The 11,617-nt window shown below is 57.3% G+C and overlaps 3 protein-coding genes across 4 annotated transcripts in view; 2 read left to right on the forward strand and 1 right to left on the reverse strand.

The window, feature by feature from the left end:
* Nucleotides 1-57: 57 nt before the first annotated feature.
* Nucleotides 58-1,145, reverse strand: MRPL43 (mitochondrial ribosomal protein L43). The gene is made up of 3 exons (XM_040486209.1): nucleotides 962-1,145; nucleotides 766-872; nucleotides 58-641 (listed from the first exon to the last, which is right to left on the reverse strand). The coding sequence occupies exons 1-3, from the start codon at nucleotides 1,090-1,092 to the stop codon at nucleotides 400-402; spliced, it is 480 nt and encodes a 159-aa protein (XP_040342143.1). The 5' UTR covers nucleotides 1,093-1,145; the 3' UTR covers nucleotides 58-399.
* A 50-nt stretch (nucleotides 1,146-1,195) lies between these two features.
* On the forward strand, nucleotides 1,196-6,597 carry TWNK (twinkle mtDNA helicase). Of its 2 annotated transcripts, none has more exons than XM_040486201.1 (5): nucleotides 1,196-3,094; nucleotides 3,259-3,313; nucleotides 3,673-3,780; nucleotides 4,097-4,238; nucleotides 5,398-6,597. In XM_040486201.1, the coding sequence occupies exons 1-5, from the start codon at nucleotides 1,852-1,854 to the stop codon at nucleotides 5,716-5,718; spliced, it is 1,869 nt and encodes a 622-aa protein (XP_040342135.1). In that variant the 5' UTR covers nucleotides 1,196-1,851; the 3' UTR covers nucleotides 5,719-6,597. The 2 variants fall into 2 exon arrangements, with proteins under 2 accessions (XP_040342135.1, XP_040342134.1); XM_040486200.1 differs by having other exon boundaries at nucleotides 1,198-3,094; nucleotides 3,281-3,521.
* Nucleotides 6,598-8,905: 2,308 nt separating this feature from the next.
* Nucleotides 8,906-11,617, forward strand: part of LZTS2 (leucine zipper tumor suppressor 2) — a 10,444-nt gene continuing 7,732 nt past the window's right edge. The window contains exon 1 of the mRNA XM_040486204.1: nucleotides 8,906-9,031. The gene's annotated coding sequence lies outside the window, so the exon portion shown is untranslated. The remainder of the gene's footprint in view (nucleotides 9,032-11,617) is intronic.

Raw genomic sequence — 11,617 nt, forward strand, 5'->3', positions numbered from 1 at the left:
AAATGTTAAAAAAAAAAAAAAAAGAAAGAAAGAAAGAAAGAACTGGGACATCAGAGATTCCTCAGAAGCCAGTCTTGAAACCCCACACCTGGATTTGAGATCACTATTATCAGTCTGGATTACAGAGAAATAAAAACCTATAAAATCCTTGAAGAATCAGGTTTCAAGGATGTCAACTGGGCGATTAATTAGGAGACTTAACAAAGTCACTGCCCCTCCTCCTATGCAACGAAGACAAGCAGCTCTTCTTTATCCCAAGCAAAAGCTTTGGCGTCAACTTCCCTTTTGGTGGGCTCCATCTGCCTGCGTGGGCTTGGAATCCCCTGAACCAGAGAGTAAGAACCACCTCCACTGGGGCAAGAGTCCAAAGCCTGGGATTGGAGTTGTTGGGGTAACTCTTCATGGCACTTGCACCTGGGCTGGGGCAGCATCCTGGACTTCTCGCGGGCACAGCCCGCCCAACGTTGTCGGTTTGTTGGTGAAGGGGTGCCACTGGCCCTGGATGCTAGGGCTGTCCGTGTGGAAGGGCTTACGGATGCGGATCACTTCCAAGCCCGACTGGTCCGCCAGTTTCTGCACCAGCGTCGCAATCTCCGCCACTGACTTGCAGTGGATGCTCTCCTCGCGCACAGCCCCGTTAACTGGCCGAAGGGAGGGGGTGGGGGGAGAGGAAGCGGATGGATCAGGGTAAGACGAAAGGAAGGCGAGCCGGCGGGGCACCCCCCCCCAGATGCCGCCCTCCAGCCCTCGTCCGACCCCACTCACGGTACTCGGCCACTACTCTGGGCACACAGCACGGCCGCGAGTTCACGTATATTACGACCCCCGGGTTCCGTCGGGCGAAGTCTGCCACCTCCCTTTCCACGAACTCCCTGAGGAAGCCCAGAAGAGTAAGCACGGCGACCCCCGACCCTGGGCGACCTCTGCCCCGAGAGCACCCCGCGCCCTGCGCCCGGCTCACCTGGCGCCGCGGGACGAGGGCGCATCGCGACTGAGGCTAAAGCTGAGACGCTGCAGCTGCTGCACGTAGCGACCCAGACCGTTGTGGAGGACACTGGCCAGAAAGCGGCTCGGGGTCCCTCGCGCCGTCATGGCTACACCGCCCAGGCAGCCCAGCCCAACCTCGCGGGACGGGGGCGGGACGAACGCCGGGACTTCCGGTTCCGGGAACACACGCGGCCGGGGAGTTTTGCTTCCGCGGTCATGGCCCGGGGCGTGGGACAGTGACCCACGTTGCGGTCGAGAGGGGTGAGAGGAAGGTGGTGATGCGCGGCCACGGTCGCAAGCGGCACAGCTCTTGGCAGTAGAGTCGAGGGAGGACCCGGGCGCGGGGGCGAGGTGAGCGCGGGGACCGGCGGGAGCCGCCGGGTGGCGCTCTACTTGTGGTGAGTCCTCTTTGAAGGAAGGAGCGGCGAGGAGAGCCTCGAGTTGGGGGCTAGCGCCTTGAGGCCAGGAAGGGCTCAGGCGGCGGTAGAGATGAGGACGACCAGGAGATCCCCCGGAGGGGCGGGAGTGGTAAAGAGATGATCTAGACAAGGCACAGCGGTGAGGGGCAGTGTGGAGGGTCGTAGAGGTGAGGTGGCTGCACAGGGCCATGGAGACAGAGAGCCAGATAGAAGCCCACGGACGTGAAAGGGTCCTGTAGATGGCCATAGATGTGAAGTAGCAATGCGCAGGGGCTGAAGAGGATTCAGAGAGATGTTTATGAGGGAGAAGTTGGAAGAAAGAAACCACCTCCAGTGGGCTCTGTAGAGTGCTGCGCCGAGGATCCCTGGGGTCTGACCTAGCGAAGGCCCCCCGAACAAGGCACGGAAGGCATTTCAAGTAGTGACTTCCTCGGTTTGACTAGGAATGTGGGTACTCCTTCGAGGTGGGTACCCCCTCCGTATCCTGCTGCCGCTGCGTGGGGAGTGGATGGGTCGCAGGGGCCTGCCCAGAAGCCTGGCCCCAGGCCCTCCTCGAAGACGGTACAGGAAGGAGGCTCTCCCAGCCTTGGAGGTACCAGTGTTGCCTGTAACTGCAACTGAAATCCGCCAATATTTGCGGGCACGTGGGATCCCCTTCCAAGATGGCCACAGCTGCCTGCGGGCACCCAGCCCCTTTGTAAAGGCCTTGCCGCTCAAGGACCAGAATGGTGCTACTGCTTCCTTCAGCCTCTTCATTGACAAGACCACAGGCCGCTTTCTCTGCATGACCAGTCTAGCAGAGGGGAGCTGGGAAGACTTCCAGGCCAGTGTGGAGGGACGAGGAGATGGGGCCAGAGAGGGAGTCCTGCTCAGTGAGGCCCCAGATGTGGAGGACAGTGAGGAGGTCCGGAGGATCTGGGACCGAGCTGTACCTCTCTGGGAGCTGCCTGAGCCGGAGGAGGCCCAGCTGGCTCGTGTGATGTTTGGCCTTACCAGAGTGACAGATGACACGCTCAGGCGTTTCAATGTGCGGTATTTGCGGCCGGCTCGCAGCCTTGTCTTCCCTTGGCTCTCCCCTGGAGGTCTGGGATTACGAGGCTTGAAGCTACTAGGCGCTGAAGGCCAGGGAGATGGAGTGCACTACAAGGAAACCACAATTCCCCGGCCTGGGGTCTACCGTAATCTGTTTGGATTACCACTGATCAGTCGTCGAGATGTTGAGGTGGTACTGACGAGTCGTGAGCTGGACAGCCTGGCCTTGAACCAATCCACAGGGCTGCCCACCCTTGCCCTACCCCGAGGAACAGCCTGCTTACCCCCTGCCTTGCTCCCTTACCTCGAACAGTTTCGACGTATTGTGCTCTGGCTAGGAGATGACCTTCGGTCCTGGGAAGCTGCCAAGTTGTTTGCCCGAAAACTGAATCCCAAGCGATGCTCCTTGGTGCGGCCTGGAGACCGGCAGCCCCGGCCCCTGGAGGCCCTGAACCGAGGCTTAAGTCTTTCTCGTATTCTGCGTACCGCCCTGCCCGCCTGGCACAAGTCGATCGTGTCTTTCCGGCAGCTTCGGGAGGAGGTGCTAGGAGAATTGTCAAATGTGGAGCAGGCAGCTGGCATCCGCTGGAACCGCTTCCCAGACCTCAATCGTCTTTTGAAGGGACATCGGAAGGGCGAGCTGACAGTCTTCACAGGTGAGCCTTGGGAAATCACTTCTTGGGGTAAGAGGCAGAGGATCAGGTGATGAAACGCATGTGGGTTTGGGCCATGGCAAATGTTAAAGAGGAGGCTTCTCCCAACTTTGAAACCCTTGCTCCGGGTCTTAATTTTAAGGGTAGAACTTTCCTCCCTTACCCAGGTCTGTATTCAACCCCCTGCAGGGCCAACAGGCAGTGGGAAGACCACATTCATCAGTGAGTATGCCCTGGATTTGTGTACCCAGGGGGTAAACACGCTATGGGGTAGCTTTGAGATCAGCAACGTGAGACTCGCCCGGGTCATGCTGACACAGTTCGCTGTGGGGCGGCTAGAAGAGCAACTGGACAAATACGATGAGTGGGCCGACCGCTTTGAGGACCTGCCTCTCTATTTCATGACTTTCCATGGGCAGCAGAGCATCAGGTGAGATTCCAAGGCCGAGGGTTTTCAGAGCATGGGAATGCAGGAGAACAGATCCCCAACAGAATTTTCAGGAATGCTGGCTTTTCTGCTGGGATGGTCTAGAGACTGCTTGTAATTGACTCTTGAATTCCTTGCTTCTTCCTCTTCCCAGGACTGTGATAGACACAATGCAACATGCAGTATACGTGTACGACATTTGTCATGTGGTCATCGACAATCTGCAGTTCATGATGGGGCACGAGCCGCTGTCCACAGACAGGTGACACCCTCTTGTGTAACTGGAATGCACTTGAACACGCGTGTCTTCGTAGGCAGCTGGCCCTTAGGCACACGCTGCGTTCTTGATTTCTGACCTGTGTGCCGGTACACACCACCCTGTGTGTATTTCTGCCTTCACAGACGTGTGGGTTGTGGCAGTGGGAAGTATGGAGAGGAACCTAAGTGTGAGTTCTTGGGTAGAGTGAAGTAGTGTGGGTCTGTGGCCTGGGGAGATGCGAATGAATCAAGAGTGTGTGTATGCTCTTGTGCTTCTGCCTGTGTCCGATAACCTCTTCACTTTGTTGGGGTGGGGGCAGGATTGCAGCTCAAGACTACATCGTCGGGGCCTTTCGAAAGTTTGCAACAGACAATAGCTGCCACGTGACACTGGTCATTCACCCCCGGAAGGAGGATGACGATAAGGAACTGCAGACAGCGTCCATTTTTGGCTCAGCCAAAGTGAGTGGCTTTTAGAGGAGCCCAAGCTTAGGAGGGTAGAGGGGGCAGGTGTGACCAGGGATGGCCCTCACTCAGCCTTAAATCATCTTGACTGCCCACTTAGAAGAGGCAGGAGACAGCTGTCGCTGCCTTGGGGCCATGACATGAGGAGTACGTGTGCTGGGAATATAAAGGCTGATGATAGTTGGTCCTTTGCCCTCCTTGTCCTCTAAGAGCTCACATCATCCAGTGGGGGAAATAGCAAGACCGTGATTATAACTCAGTATGATAAGAGCTACAGTAGGCAACACAGGCATTGGGGGAGCCGCGAAACGTCTGAGTCAGCCTGGGACATCTGGGGAGACTTCTTCACCCATTTGGGGAGAGGAGGTGTCAACAAAGGTTAGGTTGAGTTTTGGCAGACAGTAAGTGCTAAATAATTGAATAAATGGGAGGGCCTTCTGGGCAGCGGGACCAGCCCAGTCCTGGAGCTTCCAGGGGTACACTGAGTGCCTGTTACATGGCAGGCCGGCTGGGCACAGGGCATACAGGGTGGGGAGCACAAACTGTGCCACAATGGAACAGACATGGAGCTAGGGAAGAGAGTAACACAGAAGTGGGAAGATGATGGTTCGTTCTTTGTTTATGGGGATCAAGAATGGTTTCTGATAAAGTGTGACATTCTTTTTTTTGAATTTTTTTTTTTTTTAGCGTTTTATTTTTGAGACAGGGAGAGACAGAACATGAACAGGGGAGGGGCAGAGAGAGAGGGAGACACAGAATCGGAAACAGGCTCCAGGCTCTGAGCCGTCAGCACAGAGCCCGACGCGGGGCTCGAACTCACGGACCGCGAAATCATGACCTGAGCCGAAGTCAGCCGCTTAACCGACTGAGCCACCCAGGCGCCCTAAAGTGTGACATTCTGATAGAGACCTGAGTGATAAGAAGCAGGGGTTGAGTGGGGTGGTGGGCTGTGGAAAAGTGTTACAATCAGAGGGAATGGCGTGTACAGAATCTACGGCAGCAGTGAGTAGTCAAGGAACTGAAGGATTCAGGTGGCCCCAGGTTGTGGTCAGTAGTCCATGGCTTTGCCATTCTTCCCTGGACCCTCAACCTTCCTTTTTACTTCTCATATATCTTCTTCTCACTGCTCCTTCCTCCTTTTGCCCCCATCCCCCAGGCAAGCCAGGAAGCGGACAACGTTCTGATCCTACAGGACAGGAAATTGGTAACTGGTCCAGGGAAACGGTATCTGCAGGTGTCCAAGAACCGCTTTGATGGAGACGTAGGTGTCTTCCCACTTGAATTCAACAAGAGCTCTCTTACCTTCTCCATACCACCAAAGAGCAAGGCTCGGCTCAAGAAGGTCAAGGATGACAATGGGCTAGCGACCAAAAAGCCCTCTTCTGGCAAAAAGGGGGCTGTGCCCCAGAACTCTGAGACTTGCTTGGATCAGGCCCACCAGCCCTGCCAGCCAGACCCCTCCAAGCCCTCCAGGTGAAGGCCGTTCAGAGCCGGACACTGAAATGAGCCTGGCCGGACAGGCAGGGGCATAGACTTTTTTAGCCCTCTGCCAAGACTACCTCTGTCCTGTGGGCCTAAGCTAGGGGTCCTCCACAGAGGGTCCTAACCTAGGGCAGAGTTCCATAGTGAGAGACTTGAGAACTTCCTGTGTGCCAGGCTTCGTTCTAGGTCCTGGGAATACAGCACTGACAAGACAGATGAGCTCCCTGCCTCCCTAGAACCTGCAGTCTGATAAGCAAGACAAGAGAAATAATGAACAAACACAAAACGTATTTTTAGACAGTGAGATACACCACGAAGAAAAGAAAACAGGGCAATACGTACAGCCTAGTGTAGATTAAGGTCGGAACAGATATCTCTAAGCAGAGGACATCGGAGATGGGGCTTAAAGGACTAGGATTGAGCCGTGTGAACATCTGGAGAAAGAGGGATCCAAGCAGAGCGGAAATGAGATACAGAGGCCCTGAGGTGGGAATGAGCAAATTGAGTTCAAAGCAGTGGGTTCAGGCCCCCTGAACGTAGAAGGGAATAGAGGACTTCTTGCCAAACTCAAACCTAGGCTTGTGGAGCCAAAGGGTGACATGGTGGGTACCAGACTCCTCTGTTGCCCATTCTGGACCCTGCCATGAGGTGGCACTTCCTACCATTGATTGGATCCTAGGTGCTTGACCCTGTAGTATCAGGGCCCCAAAGGTGGAAGCTGGCCAGAGAGCCGTGGAAGGAAGCGGAGCCCAGAGTGCCTGCCACATGGACACAGATTCCATATTCTGTCACCTCAGACCACTGGGGTGGAAAGTCATGACTTTTTGTAGAGCCTTTTCTAGTTTTACTGAAAACGGTTTTTCCATTGCCTTGGTTTCTGTGTTTTTTCTTATTTGTCCACCAGGTGTCTCCCCAGTCTAGAACTGGATTTTCCTGTTGCTTTCATTAGGGAATCTTAGCTGTGCACTCCCAAGGAAACGGGCATTAAAGGGCCTTCACCCACACAACCCCTTATACCTCTTCTTGGCTTAGGGATGACAGAATGGTGTCTCTTTATCCTTATCTTCCCTGAAGATCTCCATGTGATTCCTGGCACAGGTGTGGGTCACTGGGCCACATGTCTAGGCCCTGCCTGACCAGCTGTCCCTCAGTGATACGAGCCACTCACTGACCTGAGTGCGGGTTCCGCATGCTGCCTTCTTATTGGACTCCCCATCCATTTTCCTCATCCTTGTACACTCAGTGTTTGTCTTATGTCAGTATGTGTCAGAACTCCTAGGATTCTTTAAAAATGAAGAACCTAGGGCCTACTCCCCTCCCCCGCCAACACACACACACAGATGTTTCTGATTCTAGAGGTTTGAGAAAAGTTACAGGATTTCATGTCTTTAACAAGTACTGAAGGGGATTGTCATGTAAGAGACTTGTGAAAAATAGTTCTAAATGATGGCACTTTTCCATCTCACTTCCTCTGATACCCTTAAGCCCTATTTTCCCTTTAGATTTGCATGCAAGAGTGGTCAGACTGCCAGGTGTCCTGAGGGAGCTGGGGAGAAGCCTTTTGTAAGGGTAGGCGGAGGTTTCCTGCTCCCTCCAGGCAGGGCTGCCTTATCAGGTTCCCCCAGTCCACCTAAGCGGGCTTCTGGGGCCCTGTGGAAGGCTCTGGGCTCTCTGGTCTGTTGGGTGTGAGAACTATGGCTACAGCTGACTCCTGAAATAGACCCTGGAACAAAGCTCTTCTCTGGGGAAGAACCTGTGGGGGAGGGAGGGGGTAGTTCCTCCAGGGCCTCCCTTCTTGGGGGTCTCCCAGACTGGCTGGAGCCAGGCCTCCTAATCCCGCAGTAATCATTCCCAGCCGCTGGCTGGTCTAGGCCTCATCCAGGGTCTATAACAACGTCAGCCATGCCTTCCAGATGCACACCACCAGGTCAGTCCTACCTCTAAGGATGTGGGTTCTACATCCCACATTCTGATCTACTGGGAACTCCCGGTGAGTTCTCAGGAAATCTCTGAGGTCCCTGTGAATTGGTGATAGAGGGACAGACACACACTTGCCTGTTTGTCTTGCCCCACTCTCCTAGCAGACTCCCTGCCCGGCACAATCGAGAATAATGATGGGGGGCAGGGGAAGCTAATGCTCCCCCAGCCCTCCCCCTACACAAACACATTCCATTGCACCCCTGTCTTAAACTCCTCACATCAAGATTAGCCCAAAGTATGTTCAAGAGTCCCAGGAGCCTAGAAAGCAGTGGGGGAATCCCTGGGAGCCACTGTCCCTGTACCCAACCAGAGCAGATTAAGTCAAATTACCCTGGTTCTGCCTATGTCCAATTGGGTATTAAGAATCTCCTTGAGCATTCAGGAAGGGCCTGGCCAAGCAGAGTCCAGCTGGATCTGCAGCTCTCTCAGATTCCGGGTCACATTTGTCTGTGAGGGGGGCAGCTTCAGTCCTCCAGCAGCTTCGTTACTGCAGATGGGTTTGAGAAGGGACTAAATTCACTGCGCTCCCGCTGCCCAAGTATTCAGGCTGCAAGTGTGGCCCAGATACCTATAGACCCCGCAGTCTGTGCCTTCCCACAGGCCGCCTCGGGTGCCATGGAGGGAGGGAGCCCTAGGTGCCTCCCTGCAATACAAGGCAACTTCCTGTTTGTGCCTGTGGGTGGAACTTTATGAGTCTAAGGGAAGCCTGGCCCCTGCTCTGTGGGGGGCCAGAACTGGCAAGCACACTCACCTGGGCAGACACCTACTCCAGGGGAGGGGGAAGGTAGTTGTGCTAGGGCAGCTCTGACCCGAGGGTGGGGCGGGGTCTGTTTTGGTGAAACCTGAGCCTTCTTTGTCTGCTTCCTAGGGGGTTTCCCGGTGCCTAGGGAAGGAGCCGAGAGTGGACTCGGTTTGGCTCCCCACAGGGCCGGGCAGGTGGCAGTAAAGCCCTATCGCCAACTTGGTTAGGGCCCCCAGGTAGTTTAGCTCTCGGTCACGTGCTGCTCGGCCCTTTCCCAGGTCGAAAGCCAAATCCAGAAGGCTGTGAAGTCGGAGGCCAGCGGAGCAGCCTCAGGCCACCGTTGAGCTACTGCGGGGCTGGATACCGGGTCGGCTGCTGAGGGGGTGCTGGGCAGACCACTCCCCTCCTGGGCCGGGGGCGCGGCCTCAGCCGCCCCGCCCCGCCCCGCTCCACCAGGCCCGGCCAGGCGGGCGCCCGGAGTCCGGAGCCCGGAGCTGGCTGGGAGCCGGCGGATCTGCGGCGAGGAGGTGCCCGCGCTGGAGCAGGAGCTGGGCGGGAGCTGGAGCGGCGGCGCAGGTGGCGCTGGGTGAGTGGTGGGGACACGGAGGTATCGGAACTCCAGCCTTCCACACATCCCGGCTCCGGAGCGAACTTTCCCGATCTGGGGAAGCCGGGGACTGGAGTGAGAAAGGGGTCCCCACTCTGGGCGACGGGGGCGGGGCGCAGGCGAGGAGTCTGAACAGGGAACCGACACAAACTCACACCAGCGGGCACACACACGCGCGCACACAGACCCACGCACTTGGGACACACGAACACACGTGCATTCAGGAAAGGACGCGCCCCATAGATTACCCCTGCAGTCCCTGGAGCAGCGCCACTGGCCCGCACGGACCCCCCAGCGGACAGAGCGCTCTGCTGTCGCGCACTTGACGGGGGTTGGAGATAAAGGGCTGCCCTGTGACCGCCGACGGGGACGGGCCGGGTGGGACACCTCCAGAGGTTCCTGCTTCCTGGCCGCCCACAGGTGAAGACTTAGACGTAAACAGGCGCCCAGCACGTGATCGCTTCGCAGACAAGTGGGCTGTGCTCCCCCACCCGCGCATCAGGGCGAGGACCTCCCTCCCCAGTCCTGGGCGAGTCTGCAAGGTCTCCAGCCGAGCAGTATTCCATTCTCCTTCCAGAGAAGTGTTAAACCTTCCCACAGAAGTGGGAACAGAACGCCCCCTGGAGTCCGGGTAGCGCAGGACTGGAGACTTGCACTGGGTGGGGTGACCTGGGCTCCTCTCCTTCCTTCACCGGAACATGTTCGTGGTGCCCTCATCCCTGAAGGTATCGAAGAACGGAGTTATTTTTGATGGCAGTGTACAGCAGCCCCTGCCCCATACCTCCAGTCCAGGGAGCAGCTGCCTGAGCCTTAGTGGGTCCCCTTCCTACCACTCCCCTCCTTGCACAACTGGGAGCTCTTCCCCCCAGTGTAGGAGCAGAAAGCCCACTCCTGCGAGGGTGGGAGCCCTTTCCCGGACAATGCATGAGGGTAAATGTCCCTAAATACAAGAGTGGGCCTATCTCCCTCCCCTAGAAGGGAGGATGAGCCCCCTCCCTCAGGGAATGAGGGAGTGGGCAGCGGCCTTCTGCCTCCCTCACCGCCCCACCCTCCACCCCTACACACATGCTGAGCCCAGCTGCTGCCTGAGCTTCTGGGCTGGCTGCCAGAAAGGGGAGGAGGCTCCTGGTGCCCCAAGAGGCTGGGATCAGGGCAAGGCCAGGGGAGGGGGTCTCTACTGGGGGGGGGGGGGGCTCAGTCTGTTCTTGTAAGGCTCAGGGTCTGGGATGAGCCTGAGGGTAGTTGGGTTATGTCTCCCTTTCCAGGGAAAAAGAAAGAAAAACAACCCTTTCCATAGAGCTAAAAATAGAGCTGAGAGCTGGCCAGGGCTGTGGCCTGGAAGGGGGGGATGCTCCTTCCTGGGGCAGAGGAGCTCTGGCAGGCCTTGGCCTTGGGGGTGGGGTTGCAAGTAGGGGGTGGGAAGCTGTTCTTGCCCAGGGGTGTAGGCATCAGCTGACCTGACTGGGGCACAGAGACCCTTCCGGGAAAGTCTGTGTGGTAGAATGTTTGTGAAACTCACTGTTTATGAAAGTTGTCTGACTGTGAATGAGACCACCAATGTGTGAAAGATGCTTAGGAGAGGAAGCCTATTTAAGATCGTGAGTCGGTAGTAAGGACTTTGAGTTGTTGTGAAAGACTGTGCACAACAAGGTTTGTGACACGGAGTATGTCTGTGTGTGCGGTGGCCTGAAAGATTATGGAAAGGAGTGTGGAACCACGTGATGGATGAGACTGTGTGATTGTGGCCGCGTGGGACTGCATGTGGGAAAGGTCGTGTGGGTGTTATGAAAACTGTGGTGTTTGCCAGAAGGTGAGAATATCTGCGACCCTGAGAAGGCAGAGGAATGTTGTCAGCTGCGAGGCTGGTGTAGGTTTGGACCGGCTCACCCCAGTGATTGTTGGGGGATCAGGGGCTGCGCCTCTCTCCCAGCAATGACCTCCTTCTTAAATGATTCTGAGGGGAGGTTGGGGAGCAGAGAGCCGCGCCTGAGACAGGCCTGGGCTCGCGCAGGAGAGGGTACAGGGCCGGGGAGTCGTGTAGAGGCCCCCAAGGTGGAGGGCGAGGGGGTGACTGAGTGTATTCACCGAATGCGCCGCCAGGTGGCGCCGCCTCCGCAAGTCCAAATATTCCTCCACCAACCGCTGGGGGTGGGGGGGCAGGCCCGGCGCGAGCCTCGGCCCCCGACTCATCCTGGGGCGCAGGGTCCCGGTAGCAGGGGTTGGGGCGGGGGAGGGGCAGCCGACCCTTGGCGTCTAGCTCTGGACTCCGAAGCCCGAGAGTGTGTCTTGCGGGGGAGGCTTCGACCGAAGAAGCCGAGGGGGAAGGGCGGCCGCCTTGGCGCCCGGCCCTTTGTGCTCGAACAATGACCAGCTGCCGCTGGCCCCGGGGCCCGGGTAGGGGTAGAGGGTGCCCCGCGGCCGCGGCCGAGTCCTAAGCCGACCGGCTCTCGGAGCGGGGGCGCGGGGGGACGGGGATCCTGGGTCCCCCGGCGCAGCCCCCGCGTGCGCCCGGTCGGCCTCGCGTGACGCGGGGTGCCTGCGCGTGTCCGCGCCCGGGGCGGGGAC

The sequence above is a fragment of the Herpailurus yagouaroundi genome, unplaced genomic scaffold (assembly GCF_014898765.1).
Source record: "Herpailurus yagouaroundi ecotype Mexico unplaced genomic scaffold, PumYag 163, whole genome shotgun sequence".
NCBI classification, from domain to species: Eukaryota; Metazoa; Chordata; class Mammalia; order Carnivora; family Felidae; genus Herpailurus; species Herpailurus yagouaroundi.

Coding starts and splice junctions, on each gene's coding strand:
- MRPL43 (XM_040486209.1), bottom strand. CDS start 1,092: ATGACGGCGCGAGGGACCCCGAGCCGCTTTCTGGCCAGTGTCCTCCAC. Junction 873..961: donor CCCTCGTCCCGCGGCGCCAG/GTGAGCCGGGCG, acceptor GGGCTTCCTCAG/GGAGTTCGTGGAAAGGGAGG. Junction 642..765: donor CAGAGTAGTGGCCGAGTACC/GTGAGTGGGGTC, acceptor CCCTTCGGCCAG/TTAACGGGGCTGTGCGCGAG.
- TWNK (XM_040486200.1), top strand. CDS start 1,852: ATGTGGGTACTCCTTCGAGGTGGGTACCCCCTCCGTATCCTGCTGCCG. Junction 3,095..3,280: donor CGAGCTGACAGTCTTCACAG/GTGAGCCTTGGG, acceptor AACCCCCTGCAG/GGCCAACAGGCAGTGGGAAG. Junction 3,781..4,096: donor GAGCCGCTGTCCACAGACAG/GTGACACCCTCT, acceptor GGGTGGGGGCAG/GATTGCAGCTCAAGACTACA.